This window comes from Myodes glareolus, chromosome 11, assembly GCF_982192425.1.
Source record: "Myodes glareolus chromosome 11, mMyoGla1.1, whole genome shotgun sequence".
NCBI classification, from domain to species: Eukaryota; Metazoa; Chordata; class Mammalia; order Rodentia; family Cricetidae; genus Myodes; species Myodes glareolus.
The window spans coordinates 85,384,803-85,406,155 of NC_142036.1; the positions used below are offsets into that span (position 1 = coordinate 85,384,803).

At 41.1% G+C, this 21,353-nt stretch overlaps 1 protein-coding gene across 1 annotated transcript in view; it reads right to left on the reverse strand.

Moving 5' to 3' along the window:
• The window catches only part of Crppa (CDP-L-ribitol pyrophosphorylase A), a 264,403-nt gene extending 249,460 nt beyond the window's left edge, over window positions 1–14,943 (reverse strand). The window contains exons 1-2 of the mRNA XM_048415838.3: window positions 14,474–14,943; window positions 4,053–4,308 (exon numbers count right to left, since the gene is read on the reverse strand). Of these exons, the coding sequence (XP_048271795.3) occupies window positions 4,053–4,308; window positions 14,474–14,724 (507 nt within the window). The 5' untranslated portion in view covers window positions 14,725–14,943. The remainder of the gene's footprint in view (window positions 1–4,052; window positions 4,309–14,473) is intronic.
• Window positions 14,944–21,353: the final 6,410 nt, after the last annotated feature.

Sequence of the window (21,353 nt, forward strand, 5' to 3'; positions counted from 1 at the left end):
TCACGCTTTTCTATGGCTAATTCTAGTTGAATAGTAGCTGACTCCAGCGCCTAATTCAAGGTTAACTCTATTAATGGTCTTGAGTATCAGTGCAATCACATATCCAACAACACATCTCTGTATGTTTTGCAGCAGCTTCCTCAGAGGAAAACCTCCTGCTCCCATTAAGCTCATAAAGTAAACAACTTAGAGGCCTGAGGAAGTCTCTGAAACTGAACAGCAGCTCTAGGCAGGAAGGACTGGGCAGCACCGGGAAGAGACAGAACCGACAGCTGCCTAGAAGACTCTTGGACAAGTGGAACTGCCGACGAAAGGCAGCTCAGCCAAGCGACGTTCGTTGAAGAAAGAGTTCAGCCAAAAACCTGGGAGAAGAGATCAGCTGAATTGCCCAGAAGAGACTGAGACCAAATCAGAGACATAGAAAAAGGCCCTCTCTGAGCCAGCCTGCTGAGCTGCTGCAGGCTGGACAGTGTTTCCAACTAGTGTGAGTGCCACCCATGCTGTGTCAGGCTTTCGGTGACGCAGCCTCTAAGACATTTCTATAGCAGTGAGTCTAACGACCCACATTCTTGTAAATAACACCAATTAAACTCCTTGGCTCATCAAGTCGAACATCAGTTGTACCTTTACTTTAATCTGCCATTGGTTTCCTATCTGGGGTGAGTCTCCCCAAGAACTGTGTTACACAACGTTTTCTCTCTGTCTCAAATTTAGAATGGAAACTTAAGTTTGGGATCTGTGCCCGTATTTACAGATATTTGCCTGGTAAGAACAGAAAAATGTAAACACGCTCTACATGTAGCAATAGGCATTGTCCCAGCCTGTGTTTGTCTAGGTGATACAGCCAGGAAAACAATCTTGTTATCTTCAAATGACTTCCTGTACGCAATGCAAAAGTCATGTGTGGCTATTGACTCTAGAAAATAAGCCATTTCTAAAAGATGAAAGATTCAAGGTACAAAACCAAGTTTCATGGCCCAAGTTGTGTTAATTGTGTATATCTGGTCTTTGGCTAGATGTCTATGCATTTTGGAAATACAACTGCTTATGAATTTATCTCATTAAAGTTTCATTTATGGATATATATTTAGAAACTTTATTATTAAAAAACAACTACTGTAGGACAATGGACATGTACCTGTATTGATTTGTCACTTGTATTAGTTTAATAAAACACTGATAGGTCAGTAGCCAGGCAGGAAGTATAGGCAGGCCTACCAGAACAGGAGATTTCTGGGAAGAGGAAAGGCTCAGTCTACAGTTGTAACCCAGACACAGAGGAAGCAAGATGAAATGCCTCACTGATAAAAGGTACCAAGCCACATGGCTAACAGAGACAATAATTATGAGTTAATGTAAGATCTAAGAGTTAATTAATAAGAAAGCATGAACTATTAGGCCAACCAGTTTCTAAATAATGTAGACCTCTGTGTGTTTCTTTGGGACTGAATGGCTGTGGAACCAGGCGCAACAGAAAACCTCTGTCAACAAATGGTGCCAACATAGACAACTACATCTACATAAAACCTGAGAAAGCTTAGGAAGTCATTCTAGACACAGAAGAACAGAGTTAAGCATGGCTTCTTCTTAGCAGCATTTTCTCAGGTGGGCTCTATTTACTAGAGGCAAGTGTGTCTCATTTAAGTGAGGCTTCCTGATTCACCTTTAGCTTCAAAAACCTTGCAGTTCTTTTAAGAGGCCCTACCACCAAACACATAAGTGGGTTTATGAAGAGCTCTGACAGCATGCTTCTTGGTGGTGACAGGGACCTTGAAAATCCATAGAGTTGTGGCAATAGACATGGTTCCTGCCAGTATCTCCATCATGAAGCTAGACTCTCAAAAATCCAAAAAATGGGGTGGATCCAGTCATCAAAGTCACAACTTTAATCCTAGCCATATCGCTTAGCAAATTAAAGACTCATGTGATCAGAAAAAGAGAGATATACCGTAAAGATAGATTCAGACAAAAAAAAAAAAAAACTCTAAGCCATTTACAGTGTGTTTAAAAATATATGTAGGCTTGGGAGAGAAAATAAAAAGGCTATAGTCTTTAAAAAGAAAGAAAGAAAGAAAGAAAGAAAGAAAGAAAGAAAGAAAGAAAGAGGGAGGGAGGGAGGGAGGGAGGGAGGGAGGGAGGGAGGGAGGGAGGGAGGGAGGGAGGGAGGGAGGGAGGGAAATTAGCAAGCAAGCAGTTGGGTATGGTGGCACACACCTTTAATCCTAGCAATTGGGAGTCAGAGGCAGGCAAATCTCTTTGAATTCAAGGACAGCCTGGTCTACAGAGTGAGTTCCAGGACAGCCAAAAATACACAGAGAAATCCTGTCTCAAAAGACCAAAAATTAAAAGTCAAAATAAAAGAATTACAATTTAAAATAAAGTCACATAAAGACGGAAAATACACAGAGAACCTGGATACTATATGTTATTTATTGTGTTATCTTTGAATGGCTTGATGGCTGAGAAAGGAACAACAGCTGCTAAAAGACATTTGATTATAAATGTTGCTCGATTAATTCAAAATATATATTTTGAAAATGCCTCAACTTCAAAATTTAAATCAAAAGATATGTTACTTTGGAGAAGAGGTTTTACTTTTGTTTCCACACGAAATGAGAGGCTGTGGATTTATTCTGAGTTAAGAAAAATCATGTTTCATCAAGAAAGAACCCCTGAAAAATCTCCAATAGGAGCAGAAGGGCCAGATGATCCAACATTTCAGAGGACCTCTGCTGTATTTCCCTCTGAGTTCTACATCCAGAACAGTCTCAAGACTGCTGGCTAAAATGACCATGTATCACAGAATATTCCAGGCAGGACTTGACCATAATCCTAAATTTTCTTTAGGTCCCCATAAGATAATAAGCATCCCCAAACAGCAGGAAGTAGCCTAGAAAACTATACCCACATTCCCAAAATTTGAATTATGAATGTTTTTCTTTGTTTAAAGTATTGGTTTTAAGTTGTTATGAATAATGGTCAGGAAGAAAGCTAAACAAGGGAGATTAAATTCAGTGTCTTTGTTTTGAAAAAAAAAAAGAAGGGGTAAGTGCTCTGGGATAATGCTCTTGTACCCTGTAAATCTTTGTCACTTGTATTGGTTTAATAAAATGCTGATTGGTCAGTAACCAGGCAGGAAGTATAGGTGGGACCACCAGAACAGGAGAATTCTGGGAAGGGGAAAGGTTCAGTCTGCTGTAGTCATCACCTAGACACAGAGGAAGAAAGATGAGAATGCCTCACTGATAAAAGGTACCAAGCCACATGGCTAACACAGACAAAAATTATGGGTTAATTTAAGATGTAAGGGTTCATAAGAAGCCTGGGCTAACAGGTCAACCAGTTTATAATTAATGTAGACCTCTGTGTGTTTCTTTGGGACTGAACAGCTGCGGGGCCAGGCGTAACAGAAACCTCTATCAAAACAAAACTTTCAAAGAAATAAAACCATCACATACCAAAATTAACCAGCCCTAAAATCTATACTACTTAAATTATATACAGCTAGAATTGGCATTGAAAAAGAAACTGTGAAGCTGCATATTAAATTTGACATTTTTAGTATTGAATATGTTTCATATACTCATTCACCATAAAAATAACAAAGAATTTAGAACAGAATTAAAACTAGAAAAATAATGAGCTTTATATCCTCTTTCACAATTCATGCCCATTACGTCCAACGTAAGGAAGAAATAAACCTCAGAGAATCTAGCCAGTAGTGTATGTATAAACATAAACAAATACACATGTTGGTATAATACAGCATGAAGAGAAAGAGAAAAGCTAACTAAAAGGGTATAAGGAAGGACTAAATGAGTGTAACAGGCATATATTCTAATGGCATCATTAGTGAATCCTCAAAATTGCTCGTATCACAACATCATAAACAATATAACAAAATCGCACAGCATACAGTGAGATGACAGCCTTAAAGTAATGTCTTCAGGTCACTGTACCCACTTAGGGACCGCTGAACACAGCTCTACCAAAACGCAGCAAAGTAACCACGGCACCATGTTTGCCCCTCATCCATCCTCAGTGTCACTCACCCCATGTTCCTTAGCTGCTGTGACAACCCTCAGGAGAATGTCTTCCTCAACGAAAGGTCTCACGGCATCGTGGATGATCACAACGTCTGGCTGGTCCTCTGCCAGGGCTTTCAGGCCATTAAAAATTGACCTGTGGCGTGTGGCTCCGGCCTCGGCTAGTGAGATGCGCTTATGCCTGTACCTCTGGATGACGCTCCTCATTGCTTCCATGTTCTCTGCTGTCACGACCACGACAATGTCTTTTATCCAGCACACTCTGCAAGGAAAGCATGTGTGCGTTTAATATAAGTGGACTCTAAGGTTCATAAAAGAAAACTGAACTCCAGTATAAATAGTATGAGTCCACATAGGGAGATTATACCTGAGCGGTCAGTTGTCATACATTTTGGTTAGGTCCAGGAGTCACTAAGCATTTCACACTATCAACTGGGTGACTTTTTTCATACTATGTATCTCACACGGCACAGTACATAAAGCACGCTATACTACATATGGGATACATTAGATTTTTTTACTTCAATTAAATTTGAAAAAAATAGTATATCTGTAAACTGTCTGAGAAAACACACAAAAGAATATGCTTTTAAATTTATATTTTTCTTATTATTTTCTCCCACAGTGGGAGAACTCAATACTTCTGAGTTCTGTTGGCCGACTATCTCAAGATGCTCCATGAGCTGCAACCAACCACTCAACTGACCTCACACCGCCCACACCCATACTAATCATGGTTCACACTGCCTGGCTCTGGCTCTGGAATCAGCAAGTTTCACAAGCTTCAGGATGCTAGTGCTAACCAGCAAATGACACTGGGGACCTGCATGTCCCAATGGCCCCAAGCCAGGACAAAGGCCTCTGACCCACAGTGTCAATTCTGAAGATAAGTCACTTAAATTTTCTAATATTTTATATTCCAACAACAACAAAAAAGCCATTTAAACTAAGAAAAAAATAGAGTTATAGGCCAATGAAATTCTATACATTATGCTAGAATAGTTACGTCCTGAAAATGTATCAAATATCAAATCCTAGATAACAAGAAAAGCACTCAACATGCATTTTGCACTTCTCTTTTTTAATTTGTAAGATAGTCATGTAATGGTGCTACACTGTCTCTGACAGAGGCATTATTCAGAAGACATTTATATGATTAATTAATATGATATACTTCTATAATTTATGTAACCGATTCATATAATGACTTTACTATCTTTCATAGTATAGAAATATATACCTCTGCATTTCTATTTCATTCAAAATTAATAAAGACAGAAAAATGCCACTTTTTTCATTGGCAATACAATATGACTTTGTTGTTTTGGGAGATTTGTTTTTTCCTTTTGTTTTCTGTCGTGTTTTGTTTTGTGTGGTTTTTATTTGTTTTGTTTTATTTAATTCATCTTCTGGAGTATAGGTCCCATGGCAACACATATCAGTATTGCTTTAAAAAAAAAACTCTTATGAAAGTGTTTATTGAACAAATAAACTACCCATATTGTAATATCTTCCAACACTTATGGGCTGGTTTCCTTGATTTTTCCCTTAGATCTTAAGTAAAAGTTAGTCTATTACTTTCATATTTTGTCAGACAGCTCAAAATGACTTCAATGATGAAAATGATGCAGTAGCATAGAATCCCCAGGAGCGAGCTGCAGTTCTTACAAGGGATATGGACTCCAGAATGAGATCACCTGCAAACTGCTCCTTGGTTTGTTTAGCCCATCCCCCACACCAATCTCATCCTTCACAACTGTAACACGAGAGGCCGGCTTGCTGGGGTTTCTGTCCTGCCAGATATCCCACAGCCGGCATATACCAAAGAAAATCACACACAGGACTCCATAAGATTATAAACTGATTGGCTCATTAGGTCAGGCTACTTATTAGTTCTTATAACTTATGCTACCCCATTATCCTTATCTACGTTAGCCACATGGCTCAGTACCTTTCTCAGCTGGGCAGCTTACATCTTTCCTCTCCGGTGGTCTGGGCAGAACTGGCAGAGGGAGCTTCCTAGAATACTCCCAGTCTCTTTGCTCCACCTCTACTTCCTGTCTGGCTTTCCCGCCTATACTACCTGCCTGGCCAATCAGCGTTTTATTAAAATACGATTGACAGATTGACAGAATACGGATAATTCTCCGGCACCACACAACTCTAGAACCTACCCTATCGCAGGAGTGTGGAAATTATCCTGTTAGCAAAGACTACAGCAATTGGCAAGTTACCACTCTTCAGTCTCTCCTCACTGTGGAATTCTGAAAGGGTGTGGCTCAGCTCCCACAACGGTGATCCATCGTTCTTTCCTGTAATCTCCTATGTCCAGTACCTAATGCAGTTCTTAATGTCCCCTCATCTTATCCCAACACAATCTATTCTTGCTACTTCTGGATGATCCCTCTCATGTTCAAACCCTGGAGCCACATTACTGGCTCTTGTCCAGGCCTTTGTAGACCTGACGCCTCCTCCTTGTCCCAAAACACACAAGTCTCCTCTCTGCATAACTTTTACTTTCTGCCTAGCTACTTCCTGGAGGAAGAGTAATGGGTAAGGGTCCAAAGTGCCCCCACTGGCTTATGAATTTGAACATTTGGCACCCAACTGATAGTGCTATTTCAAGATAGCACGGAACCTTTAGGGCAAGAGGGGCAAGAGGCCTGACTAGCATTAGCATGTCACCACACCTTTGAAGGTTAAAACCAAGAAACACCCAGGCTACATTCTCTGCTTCCAGGTTAACCCTGCTGACTCATTTTCACTGCCTTCCCCATCATAACTGGCTGAATCCCCTGCAAATTAAAGCTTTTCCTCCCTTACGATAATCCTCTCACAGTGATGGAAAAACCAATTTAGAGGGAACACATCCTCCTACAAGCATGCCTCTGTGTTGCTCTTGTTTCTCCGTACCACTTTCCTCACTCTCCCATCCTGCTACCCCAAATCTGAGCCCTCCTGCTCTACAGCTGCAAACACAGTCCAGTCCAGGAAACTCCTTACCTTCCACTTCTGAAAGACTCGTCCACAAAGATTATTGAGACCATGCTGCGATCAGTAATGTTCTATCTTCCTCACTAGGCTGCCAGTTCTCAGAAAGACTGCATCCCAGAACTTGGTAAATATTTTACTTTCAATAATATTAGTTATAGAAACAGCTAAAAATGTGTAATCTTTGTTAGCGTCTGTGGACTGTGATAAGGATTTTACACACACTATCTCAACACTCAACTCTAGGAGAAAAAAATGCTATAGTCTCTATTTTACTCTTGAAGGCACAAAGACAATGACCTGCCCATAACCACACCAGTAGAAAATGAAGGGACTGGGCTAAACCCAAGCTGACTTTGGAGCTTACACCAATAACCTATATGCCCAGCTTTAATATGTTTTAAACCACTGTTTTTCAAAGTGTGCATTTCAGGGGACCTTCCTATTAAGTTAAACCTAGTGTTGTTGATTAGGTCAATTAGAAATAAGAATATAATGTAAAGCATGGAATAAAGAAAAGTCCATGAAAAAAGTGATAATTTAGAAAACATTACTCAAAACCACTCAAAAGGTAGTAAGCTTACTATGATATTTTGTTCAACAACCCAGGATAAACCCAGAACCTGGCAAGCTTTTGTAAGTACTGTTTGTATTTCAAAGGATTTATTCACATTCTTTTCAAGTTACAGAATTAATTTTTAATTTTGTAAAACACTTTTAATAAGGTAAAATCATGAGACTGTAAAAGACCTTAAGTACCTCACACAGCGCATGCTGAGTAAATACTTACTGAATAGAAGCATCTGGTCTACCTCTGAGCTGAAAACAAGTCCACACCAAACCCCGGCAGCCCGATTCTATCAAATCCAAATGATTATTTCCTTCCTAGCACATTCCATAACAGATATAAACCTAGCCCCAGGCTCCATAACACCTACAGACATTTTGAGAAGGAAATATAATATCTCAGAAGTTATTTTCTCCTGGAATAGCAAATGTTACAAGCATACTCTGCTCAGATGGTTTAATAAAACCAGTTGAAAACAGAACAGGTACACAAATTCTTATTTAAAAACCCGGGGGAAATCAAGCCCCTGTAACACCTACCTATAAAACACTCATCCAGGCTGCAGAAATCGAGTCTTAAAGGGACAATGGCAGCTGCTGCTCTCTTTGTAGAAATTTAACTCGGGACTACACTGTATCCACTGTCTACAGGTTCCCCCACACACACTCCATGCTCATATTGAAGATTTGGGATAAAATACTGAGGTAGTGAGGCAGCCTGGCTGCTAACCCTGAGCAACAGGAAGTCCTCTAGCTGCACCTCAGCTCTGTGAGCCATGGAACCACTGGTCTTGGCCAGGTTTTGAAGGAGTCTCCACCATATAAACAAACTGAAAAATAAAAACCACATGATCATCTCATTAGATGATGAAAAAGTTTTCAACAAAATACAACATACCGTCATGATAAAGGTCTTGGAGATAGCGGGGATACAATGAATATACCTAAACATAATAAAGGCAATACACAGCAAGCCAACAGCCAACATCAAACTAAATGGAGAGAAACACACAGTGATCCCACTGAAATCAGGAACAACACAAGGTTGTCCACTCTCTCCATATCTATTCAATATAGTTCCTGAGTTCCTAGCTAGAGCAACAAGACAACAAAAGGAAATCAAGGGGCTACAAATCATAAAAAGAAGTCAAACTCTCACTATTTGCTGAAGATATGACAGTTTACAAAAGAGACCCCAAAAATTCTACCAAAAAGCTTCTATAACTCATAAACACTTTCAGTAATGTAGCAGGATACAAGATTAACTAAAAAAAACATCAGTAGTCCTCCTGTACATAGATGATAAATGGGCTGAGAAAGAAATCAGAGAAACATCACCCTTTACAATAGCCACAAAATATCTCAGAGTAACTCTAACCAAACATGTAGAAGACTTCTATGACAAGAACTTTAAATCTTTGAGGAAAGATTTAAACACTTTAAAACTTTAAATCGAAGAAGACGCAAGAAAATGGAAAGATCTCCCTCCCATGCTTTTGGGTAGGTAGTATTAACATAATAAAAATGGCAATCTTACCAAAAGCAATCTACAGATTCAATGCAATGACCATCAAGATCCCAGCAAAATTCTTCACAGACCTCGAAAAAACAATACTCAACTTCATATGGAAAAGCAAAAAACCCAGGATAGCCAAAACAATCCTGTACAATATAAGAACTTCTGGAGGCATCACAATCCCTGACTTCAAACTCTACTACAGAGCTACAATACTGAAAATAGCCTCGTATTGGCATAAGAACAGACAGGAGGACCAATGGAACTGAATTAAAGACACGGATATTAATCCACACACTTTTGAATACCTGATTTTTGACAAAAAAGCAAAAAATATCAAATGGTAAAAAAGAAAGCATATTTAACAAATGATGCAGACATAACTGGATATCAACATGTAGAAGAATGAAAAAAGTTCCATATCTATCAACATGCACAAAACTCAAGTCCAGATGGATCAAAGACCTCAACATAAAGCCAGACACACTGACTCTTATAGAAGAGAAAGTGGGAAGCACACTTGAATGCATTGGCATAGGAGACCACTTCCTAAATATAATCCCAGGAGCACAGACACTGAGAGAAACAATTAATAAATGGGACCTCCTGAAACTGAAAAGCTTCTGTAAAGCAAAGGACATGGTCAACAAGACAAAATGGCAGTCTACAGAAGAGGAAAAGATCTTCACCAACCTCACATTGGACAGAGGACTGATTTCCAAAATATACAAAGAACTTAAGAAATTAGTAATCAAAAGAACAAATAATTCAATAAATAAAAAAAAAACATGGAATACAGATATAAACAGAGAACTCTCAACAGAGGAATCTAAAATGGCTGAAAGACACTTAAGGAAATACTCAACATCCTTAGTCATCAGAGAAATGCAAATCAAAACAAGTCTGAGATTCTATCTTATACCTATAAGAATGGCCAAGACCAAAAACACTGATGACAACTTATGCTAGAGAGGTTGTGGGGTAAAGGGAACACTCCTGAATTTCTGGTGGGAGTGCAAGCTGGTACAGTGTGGCAATTTCTCAGAAAATTAGGAAACAACCTTCTTCAAGACCCAGTAATACCACTTTTGGGTACATACCCAAAGGATGCTCAATTGTGCCACAAGGACATATGCTCAACTATGTTCATAGAAACATTGTTTGTCATATCCAGAACCTGGAAACAACCTAAATGCCCCTCAGCTGAAGAATGGATAAAGAAAATGTGGTACATTTTCACCGTGGAGTACTACACAGCAGGAAAAAATGACATCTTGAAATTTGCAGGCAAATGGATGAAGCTAGAAAACGTCATTTTGAGTGAGGTAACCCAGAACCAGAATGACAATTATCATATGTATTCACTCATAAGTCATTTTTAAATATAAAGAAAACCTGTCTACAAATCACAATTTCAGAGAACCGAGACAACAATGAGGACACTAAGACAGACATACATGGGAAGTAGAAAAAGACAAAATCTCCTGAGTAAATTGGGAGCATTGGGACCTTAGAAGAGGGCTGAAGGGGAGGGAAGAGGCAGGGAGGGGAGCAGAGAAAAATGTATAGCTTAGTAAAAATCAATAAAAAAAAAAAAGCAGTCTCCAAGTCAAGACAATGCAGAGCTCTACTTGAGTACAAAATACAAATACAACAGCTTTACTTCTTCCCTTCACTTGGACATGACCTTCTTAGTAAGCCAAATTGCTCTACCTTACCATTCAACTAAAAGTATCATAAGCACCTTTCTCTTTCTGAATCACTAACCGCTGGGATCGATACCACCTCCTAAACATTTCTCACATCCTGTCTCTCCCATTCTTATGATCTCAGTTTAACTTGAATGATCAATATTGCTCATTTAGAGAAACACTGAGGATGCTCAGTAGAATTTGCAATGGATTAAAGCAATATTATAGACCTGGACAATTGTGTGTGTGGTTGAGATCCGAGGCCAAATCAGGACATTTTGATAAGCATGAACCATATCAAGGAACAAGTTCTCTTAAAGCAGGAACTTCAACCTAAGAGGGCTGAAGAAACCACAAAAACTTTAGGGCAAGTGAGGTCAAAGCAGACCTGACGGGGCCTCCCAGCCCCACACGTCTAGAAAAGCATGGCTTAGATTCACTTGTTTGTCCGGTGTAGTCATAATCTTGTATTCCACACTAACCAACACTTCTAAAATCTCTAAAAAAAAAATTAGATTACTGGTAAGAAGTTTTATTTCTATGGCCACCCTAGTCACCAACCCCACATTTTATATCTTAACAACAATAACAACAATAAAAAACAAACCTTGACCCCTCTGTGACCCAGCCAGCAGCAGATTTTTCCCAGCTGACTTCAGCCCCTGCCAAGATTAAACAGGTATTGAGAAAGCTGTCACACAGTGGAGTAAAAGAAACCGGCCCCAGCCCTGAGCTAAAGTTCACTGGACTGTCAACTCCACCCTGTAGCCCCTCAAACAAAGCATGCACAAGGTGAGCATCACCTGCCTCTCCTTTCCCAGGATGTTCAGCAGCAGAGTCTTCTCCTCAGATGCCACACTATGTTGTCTACTGGTGTAGGAGGTTCTGAAGAGGCTCCTTATGGAGTTTGCTGGCCATTTGGGAAAAAACTGCTCTTGCCTGGACTACTAAACTGGACATGCAATATCTACCAAAAAAAATGACTGCTAAACGTGTCTAAAGGTGAGACGATCCTTCTGAGTCCCTGCTTCATAAAAGAGTCTGTAAGACATTCTACAGGACACAAAAAAGTGACCAACAAACTGCCAGTATAGGCAAAACTGTCTTTAAAATTTCCTGCTTCATAAAAGAGTCTGCTGGATACTTTGCGACAATAAACTAAAGATGGATGCCCCAACAGTACAAAAAAAACTTTGGGTGACTATCCAGGTAGTAAGATGTCTCTGTCAATTCTGGAGTTTTAAAAGTTGTTTACAATGTACTTCCTGTTTACTTAGGTAATATTATATCCTTCTGGAGTCTTTAATGGAGTTAAAAATAGATAAATAGTTATAGTTCTTCTTAGTTATGATAAAAGATAAAGTAAATATAAGTATTGTATTATAACTATAATTCTTATTTGATCCCTGTTTTGTTATATGTAATTTTACTATGTTAAAGTTAAAGCCTTCCTTTTTTGTTTAAACAGAAAAGGGGAAATAGTGTAGGAGGTTCTTCTGTTCATGTGTTGCTCTCATTGGTTAATGAATAAAGAAACTGCTTTGGGCCTGTAGGGCAGAACTGAGGTAGGAGGAAAAGACAGAACTGAATTCTGGGAGGATGAAAGCAGAGTCAGAGAGACACCATGGATCTTCTACCCGAGACAGACACTGGTTAGAATCTTGCTGATAAGCCACAGTCACAGACTAATAGAAATGGGTTAAATTAAGATGTAAGAATTAGCCAATAAGAAACTAGAGCTAATGGGCAAGCAGTGTTTTAATGAATACAGTTTCTGTGTGGTTACTTCGGGTGTAAGCTAGCCGGGCAGATGGGACAAAGGGCCTCTCTCCATGCAACAGTCTACTGCCTCCTTCTGCACAATCTCAACCAGTCCCACTGCAATGGAGCTGCTCCTTTGTGGGAACTGCTCTACTGTCCCTTCTGTGGGCCCCTGACTGTGAGGGACAAAACCATTTCAAGTTCAGATTCAGGAAGAACATTTTTCTAAACAGTAAAAGTGTGTTAATGAACTGAGCCGAGCCTTCTATCAGAACTTCACGGCCCTGAAATAATTTTTTTGTCACGTGGCTTCTTGGAACAAAATTTCTTCACAGAAACCCTTGTCACAAAGCAACAGTCACAGCAGGGACTAAGATTCCCAATCTCAGGTCCTTGTTAATCAAAGGAAAAAGTAATCAAAGTTCCGTGACTTACAACCTGTTATAATTTATCCCAATTTCCCTAGAAGATTATTGAGATTTCACACTATTGTTATTAAGTACGCAAAATGGAAAACAAGTGTTCTTTCACCACATTTTCCATAATATTTTATATTATTTGTATTTTATATTATATTCTGTAATATTTTGCAAACATTATTTTTGATTAAAAGATTTAATTGTTAGTGTTCACCTCTCTCAGGCTACCACGGTACATGCAAAAAAGCAAATTAATACAAAGCATTTCGCATATAAAGAGATGGTAAATGAAAAAAAAAGCATCTACTACTCCCTCCATATAACTACCAAGCAGTCAAAGATCCTTCTGCCAGGGGGCACTGCAAGCCATCCCATGGCCAGCATGCATGCTATGTCCATTGCAAACCATTCCATTGCTAGCATGAATGCTACGTCCATTGCGAGCCATCCCATGGCCAGTATGGATGCTATGTCTGTTGTGAGTCATCCCATGGCCAGCATGGATCCTACATCCATTGCGAGTCATCCTGTGGCCGGCATGGATGTAGTGCTATTTTGCTGTGTGGCATTGACAGGACAGCTGTATGAAGCAACCTCCACACTATACAAAGGAATAAAGTCACAGACAGGGGTGGTAACTGGAATCATTTCCAGGTCTGACTGAGTTTCCGATGTAACCGCCGATCTGATTACATTAATCAAGGATGATTGCGACCCCTTACACTTCCATTTGCTAAATACCAATAATCAGAAAGTAAAATAATCCTATGAGCAATCACTTTGTCTCTTTGGCATTCTGAAGTGTGTTGGGGACGGGAGAGGAAGTTGCCAAGGAGAAAACGCCAAGGACAGTGGCTTCTATCAAAGCCCTCTATCTTGAAATGAAGCCCCCGTCACTTAGGTTCCGATCTGACTTCAAGAGTAAAGACCTTGCAGAACTGGAGGCCTCTGTATCGCTGTCGACTCCTACCCTCCCAGTCTCACCTTAGCCCCATCACAGAACCACACAAGTAACGCATCCCTTCTTCCCATCTCACCACGTCTTCGAGGCCTTTCAGACACTGCTCACTGTTTCTGGAACTAATAACGTCCTTCTCTTTTCTAGGGCCTCAACCTCACCCTCCAGTCCCCTCCCGAATTGGAAGGCTGGCATTAACCCTGCTAATCTCTTCACTGCCTGGTATTTGGCCAGGCCCATCTCTCGGGTTAAAAAAAAAAAAAAAAAGAATCACCCAGATTAAAAACCGTGCCCGCTCAGGAAACCCAAGGTGCGCCTGGGCCACTCGGGCGCACGCATGCGCGGTGGCTGTGCGCGCAGGGCTCTCCAGAGCCGCTGTCCCTGCGGCCCACGGGGCCAGCGTAGGAACCGAAAATCCCTCGGTCCCGGTGCCATGCTCGCCCCCGAGCCGAGCCGAGCCGGGCGCTCGCCCCACGCTGCCTGCTGGGATGGGCTCTAGGGAGCGGGTGGCCAGCGCCAGTTACCTCTCCAGGGCCTGCAGGGTGTAGCTGATGAGCGGCCTCTCCAGCACGCGGCAGAACTGCTTCGGGGTGCGGACGCCCATCCTCTCCCCGCAGCCCCCGGCCGGCAGCACGGCGGCCACGGTTCCTGGGCGACTCCCGGGCTCGGCCCCGGCGCCAGACGGCAGGGACGCTGGAAACGCTGAGCCCGCTCCGGGCGAGCCACTCACGCAACGCCCCGGCTCGGCGGGCCTGCTGTGCGGCCCGGGCTCCATGACACGAGCAGAGAGCGCTGGAGCCCGCGGTACAGGCGGGAACCGAGAGCGGGCGCCAACACCAGCCCAGGGCCGCGATCGCGGGTCGGGGTGGGAGACGAGAGGCGTCCAGAGGACGCGGGAAGGTGGCCCCAAGTGCTGATCCCAGCGGGAATGGCCGAGCTGTCCAACCGCCCGGGCCCAGAGCCCCAGGCAATGCTTTCTCTTCCTGCTCGTCCCTCTCTCCCTCCGGGCAGGCCCAGCTGAGGCTGCGATGGCAGTCCTTTCACAGTTTAGGGTCACACACATGCAGCTGTGCACTACACAGTCACGGTCCCCATTCTTGATAAGTGGGAAAAATGTGTATTCACGTTACAGTACAAGACCCAGATAGTTGCACCTCGGTTATATGAATTTCGCAGATGCAGTCAGGTGAATAGGATGGGAAAAGTCTAGAATACAGAGTGCAAGGTTGACTCCGAAACCTGCCTGCACGTTGGAACCACCAAGTAGAGTGTCCCTGAACCCTGTGTTCCATGCTCAAAATTGGGAATTTCATTGGTCTACTGGGCAGCCAGGGCTGCAGAAGGTCTTCAGTGTTACACAGGTGATCCTGTTGAGCAAGTGCGTTTGTTGTGACCAGGGGATGACAGCAATCACAGTAATCGCTGAATAATGAACACACATCCCACGCTAACAGATAAAACCCTCTTGACCGCATTCATTGACAGGGAAATATAAATACTAAGTAACTTGTGTAAGACAGCACAGTTAATGGCAAGGCAGCCATAAAACCTTGATTTAGAGGTGCAGCCAACGTTGAGAAATTCCAGGCCTGCTCCGCATCTTGCCCTTATTTAGTCCTGTCTTTCTGGAAAGTGTTGATGAAATATAATGGCGTGCCAAGGACTATTGTATTCAGGATCTGAAAAGTAAAATTCATGAGCGCAACGCCTAGCTTTGTTTGTGGTTTGGGTTGCATGCCCAGCTTCAGGAATGTCTAACACTTACTGGATGTATCGCTGCTTGAATGATGACAAAGTGTATGGAATTACTTGACAATGCACATTATCAATCTTCCCCCATCAATAGATGAATTAAATTCATAAGAAAAAAATCTTGAGCATTGAAAGTACCCAGTTATATTATTAAATCTCATTATTTTTATCCATTTTGCCAGTTGAAAGTGTACAAAAATAAATTCTCTGCTCTTGCCCTCTTTGTCTAATATTCTAAAGCATTTTCTTTTGTTGTTTTCATTATGGCTAATGGACAGCTTCTGTGCTAAGTGAAGTTTGTCGAACTCTTCACCCTGAGATGAAAGCATTATTGTGTATTTGCATTGCAACGTTGAAGATTTTCTTTTCAGAAACAGAGGTGGCAAAGCAAGGGACTGAGAAACTGGGAGACAGACAGCGGGAAAGGTGTAGAGGGGAGAGGCCCATTCTAGCAGAGAGATCTTCTTAGGGAGTTAGGTGTTTAGAAGTGTTATAGCTTACTAGCATGTGACACTAGAGAAGGCTCCATCACAGCTTGTGAACAGAAGGATTTTGTTATGGATCTGATCATGGAGAGAGGAGTTGGTCCCCAAGAAGCCCAATTGCAAGATCAAAGACAGCGGAGCACTCAGCAGGGAAGGAGCACTCAACAGGAAGGGAGCACCAGAGGCAGAGCACCAGAGAAACTGCACCTGTAAAACCGTGGCTTTTGTGGTTGTGGCTGTGGGCCGGTGAGATTTCATAAACTCTGTGCAATGGGGCAAGTCGTCTCTAGGTTTGTGGTGTGAGCCATTAAATTCTATAATGCTCAGATATGTTAGGCGTGGGTTTTGTGGACTGAGGAAAAAAATGGGTTAAAGAGCAAACCATCCAAAAGGATGAAAGTCTTACAAGAAAAAACACTAGCAAGAATGCAGGGGAAAGAAGCCTTATGTGCTCATGGTGGAGATTTCATTGAGCGCTGTAGGCCTCACTAGAGCAGTTCCTCAAAACTTAAAACACAAATTGCCAGACAACGAAGCTAGATTACTCCTGGCATACACCTGAGGAAATAAGCTGAGGCTAGACTAGAGATGACGCGCAGGCCCTGTTTCTCAAGGCAATTGTCACAGTTTTACAGACGCAGAGTCAGCCTGGTTGCCCGAGGGAAGGATGGATACAGTCTGGAACATTCACAACGGGACACTCAGCCATAAAGAAGAAGAAAACCTGCCATGGCATTGGCACAGAGTAGATGGAACGGGAGATCATCATGTCACGGATCACGTGTTCTCTCGTGTGCGGGGGACGGTGAAGTGGAAAGAGTTCGGTGGGGAGGAGAGGCAGAAAAGGTTCAGGAGGGAGGGTGGGTGTGATTAAACACAATATATTCAAGTCTGAAAACTTTGCAGAGAAACATGTTTGTTTGGATAACTAAAAAAGGTTGGCTTTACTAATTTCTGTGGGATCACTTTCCATCATCAGAAGCTGGCAAGCTATGAGAAGCTTACAACACTGGTGAAGGTTTGTTCTTAAAGAAAACGCAGTAATTTGATCTTGTCACTCAGGATCATTAGCTCTCATATGCTATATATAAACAAAACATAGCAGAACAAAATGACAAACTACATATAACCTTTATTCATTTATGAGAAAAACAAAATCTTATGCGTATTGTACAGACAAAAAGAATAGATTCCATTCAAGCATACTCACAGTAATATCTGTGATTTCCTGTTATATCAACATATAGCAACTAACCATCATCCGGGAATATCAAGGTGTTGGGGAGATGACTTGGTGAGTATGAGCGCATGCTGTGCAACTCCAGTCCATAACTCAAGTACTGAGGAGTGGAGACAGGCAGATTCCAGCTCACAGTCAGTCGACCCAGCTGAGTGAGCTGTGAGCTCAGGTAGAGGACCTGCCTGTGTCAAGGCAGTAAGGCGAAGAATGAGAGACGGAACTAATACTCTGTCTTCCTCTGGCCTTCATACATGTGTGCTTACCTGCACTCAGACATGGATTCACCAAACACTCATACACCATGGAACAAATGGAAGATATAATATTAAGAATGGAAAACCAGATAAATTCAGAAACTGACAAAGATGAAAATAAGCAAGTCTGAGCACAACATATATATTTGGTGTGGGAGGTCCTTCTGTATATGTGTTGCTTTTGTTGGTTAATGAATAAAGAAGCTGTCTTGGCCTGTGATAGGACATAAGAGTAGAGTTAGGTGGGGAAAACTAAACTGAATGCTGGGAGAAAGAAGACAGAGTCAAGAGACACCATATAGACACCACCGGGAACAGAGGAGTTGGAACCTTGCTGGTAAGCCACAGCCATGTAGCCATACATAGATTAATAGAAATTGATTAAATTAAGATGTAAGAGTTAACCAATAAGAAGTTAGGGGTAACAGGCCAAGCAGTGATTCAAATAATATAGTTTCTGTGTGAATATTTCAGTTCTGGGCAGCCAGGAACAAACAAGCAGCCTCATATGACATATTTTAGTTGAAGATATGTTACATCTATTTATGCTGTGGACCATTTTAATGATGCAAATATATGTTGCATTTGTTTAACTATTCAAAGCTGTGTTACTTTGTCTGTCTAAAACACCTGATTAGTCAAATAAAGAGCTGAATAAGGAGCCAATATCAATTCAGGAGAAAGGATAGGCAGGGCTGGTGGGCAGAGAGTAATAAATAGGAGTAGAAATCTCATAAAAGAAGATCAAGGAGCAACAAAAGGAGAAGAAGAGAGGACGTCAAGCACCAGCCACCCAACTACACAGCCACACAGAGTAAGAAGTAACAAACGGTATAGAGAATAGAGAAACATAAAAGCCCAGAGGCCAAAGGTCGACAGGATAATTTAAGTTAAAAAAAAAACCGACTATAAATAAGCCAAGATAAGGCTGGACATTCATAAGTAAGAATAAGCCTCCTTGTACTTATTTAGGAGCTGGGTGGCAGATCCCAAAAAAGCTCAAGAGTGAAAAGCAAAGAGTAAAAAAAAGAAAAAAGCAAAAAGCAACTATACATATAAGGTCTATGGGATGCCACTAATGTACAAAGTTTATAATTCAAGGGGGCTAAAGACATAAATAATACATTCAATAAAATCATCTCAGAAAATATCCCAAGTTTGGGGAGAGAGATAAGCACGCTCTGGAGGCATTTGTTACAGAGCAGTAAAAAGACAGGAGGAAAAAAATCTCTATGTTGGATAATAACCAAACTAAACATAGAGAACACAGCTGCAAGAGAAGCACCAAGTTACATGTAAAAAACAAAGCTATGAGAATTACAAATAATTCTCAGCAGAAACTTTAAAAGAGAGGCCCTCAGTTGAGAGAACTCCTCACAGACCAGTATGGCAAGGCAATTCTTCTGCTGAGAATAGAGAATTCCCAAGTGAAACAAGGGGGTATCAAGCTGAAAATAAGAATGACCCAAATTCTAAAAGACAACAGTCGTCAATCTAGATTGCAATAACCAGCAAGGCAGTGGGATGACTTGTCATAGTTGAAAAAGAAAGGAAAGATTTCCTTAATAACAAACTTAAGAAAGTCATTGCCCCTAAACCTGCCCTGCAGAAGACACTGCAGAGGGCTAAGGTAAGGTCACAGTCCTACAAGCACAGTAGTAGGGTGGAAGAACAGGGTAAGGCACGAGCAAATTCCTGGAACTCCCTGACTGAATATTCCAGCAAAATCTGTGGGATTCAGATTTCATGAAAGACCTTGGCTCAAAAATAAATGAAGAGTCACTGAGAAAGATACCTTATATCACAGCCTCTGGCTGCCACATTCACACACACATACACACCACATGCACTCACACACATCTATATGGGCGCACACACATCACACCTATAGTCTCACACACACACCCAAAGGAGTCCTTTCAGGTAAGACTAAAGATAGACACATCTGTGATGCTATACAAAAGAATAAAAGATAGAAGAATAAAGAAGCAAAACCAATAAAATAATAGAAATTAACCCACACCTTTTAATAGTAACTAAATATTATTAGACTAATCAGAAGACAGACTAGAAAACTAGACTATGAAAACATGATCTATCTATCTAATTGTTGGCCCAGAGACACAAAGTGCCATCAAATACAGCCTTATCTGGAAAGCAAGGAAAAAGTTATTCTGAGCAAAGAGAACTAGAAGGCAAGCAGAGATGCTGTTATTTGTGATAAAATAGACTTCAAATTAAAAAGATTCTTGAAAGATCACTTTGTTCTAAGTAAAGGAACCATGCATTAAGGGGAGATTACAAGTCTGAACATACATGAACACCAAATCTCCCGCTTCCACTGTTGAATTTAAAGAAACAGCTTTACTCCAACACAATAATAATGGATGATTTCACTGCCTCCACTCACTAAGAGACACAGCGGCCCATAATAAAGTTGTTATCACATGACGTTATAGATCCAATGGACTTACCAGACATCTATAGAATGTTCCAGCCAAGCACTGTAAAATACACACTGTTCTCAGCAATCCAAGGGAAATCCTCTAAAATAGGTCATTTATTGGAGTACAAAAGTTTCAATCGGTTCAGGAAAGCTGCAGCAGTTCCTTGTCTTTACCTAGTCACAATGGGATAGACTAGAAATCTGCCCGAAGACAAGCTATAAAATATACGGAAACTCAAGCAGATGTAATGATAAATGATGCATCAGAACAAATCAAAACAGAAATCAGAAGAGAAATTCTCAGAATTTAATGAGAATGAAGAGACAACATCAATGCTGTGAGACACAAAGCAGGCATCCTGTCCTAGATCCTGTTGCTGTGATAAAATATCATGACCAAAAGCATTTTGCAGAGGGCAAAGGTGTATTTGCTTCATCACTGAGAGAAGTCAGGACAGGAAGTCAGTACACAAACCTGCAGACAGGAGCTGATGCAGAGGCATCATAAGGCATGTTGCTTAGTGACTTGCTTCGCATGGCTTGCTGAGCCTGCTTTCCTATAGAACCCAGGAACACCTAACCCAGGGTGGCCCCTCCCACGGTGGGTTGGTCCCTCCCACATCAATCACTAATTAAGAAAATACCCTCCAGACCTGCCTATAGCCAGATCTTATGAAGCATTTTCTCAAATGAAGCCCCCTCCTATTCAGTGACTCTAGCTTGTGTCCAGATAACACTAAGTGTCAACATAACACTAGATGGCACATAGTCCTGAGAGGAAAACTAGAGGTGACTGCATTTAAACAACAATCAAATCTCATATACAACAAGTCCAATATTAGTAAATACAGAGAAATCATAAATATCAGTACAGTAATTAATTCAAAGGAGAAGAACATATATGAAGAATCAATGAATCAGAGTTCATTCTGTGAGGAACTACACAAACTTGTCAAAGTAACCAGAAGAAACAGAGAAGGGCCAACGTAATCAACTCAGAAGTAAAGACGGAAACACTGCAGTAGATACCAATGAAATTTAGAAAGTCATTTAGACATACCTTAAAATTTTATTTTCCAATCAATGAGAAAATTAGAATAAATGAAAAAAATTCTTAGATGCATTTGGCCTAGCAAAATGAAACCAGAACGAGGTGAATAATTAAAACAAATCAGTACTGAGCTGTGAGATTGCAGCAGTAGTAGAGAAAACCCTCCACCCAGCCAG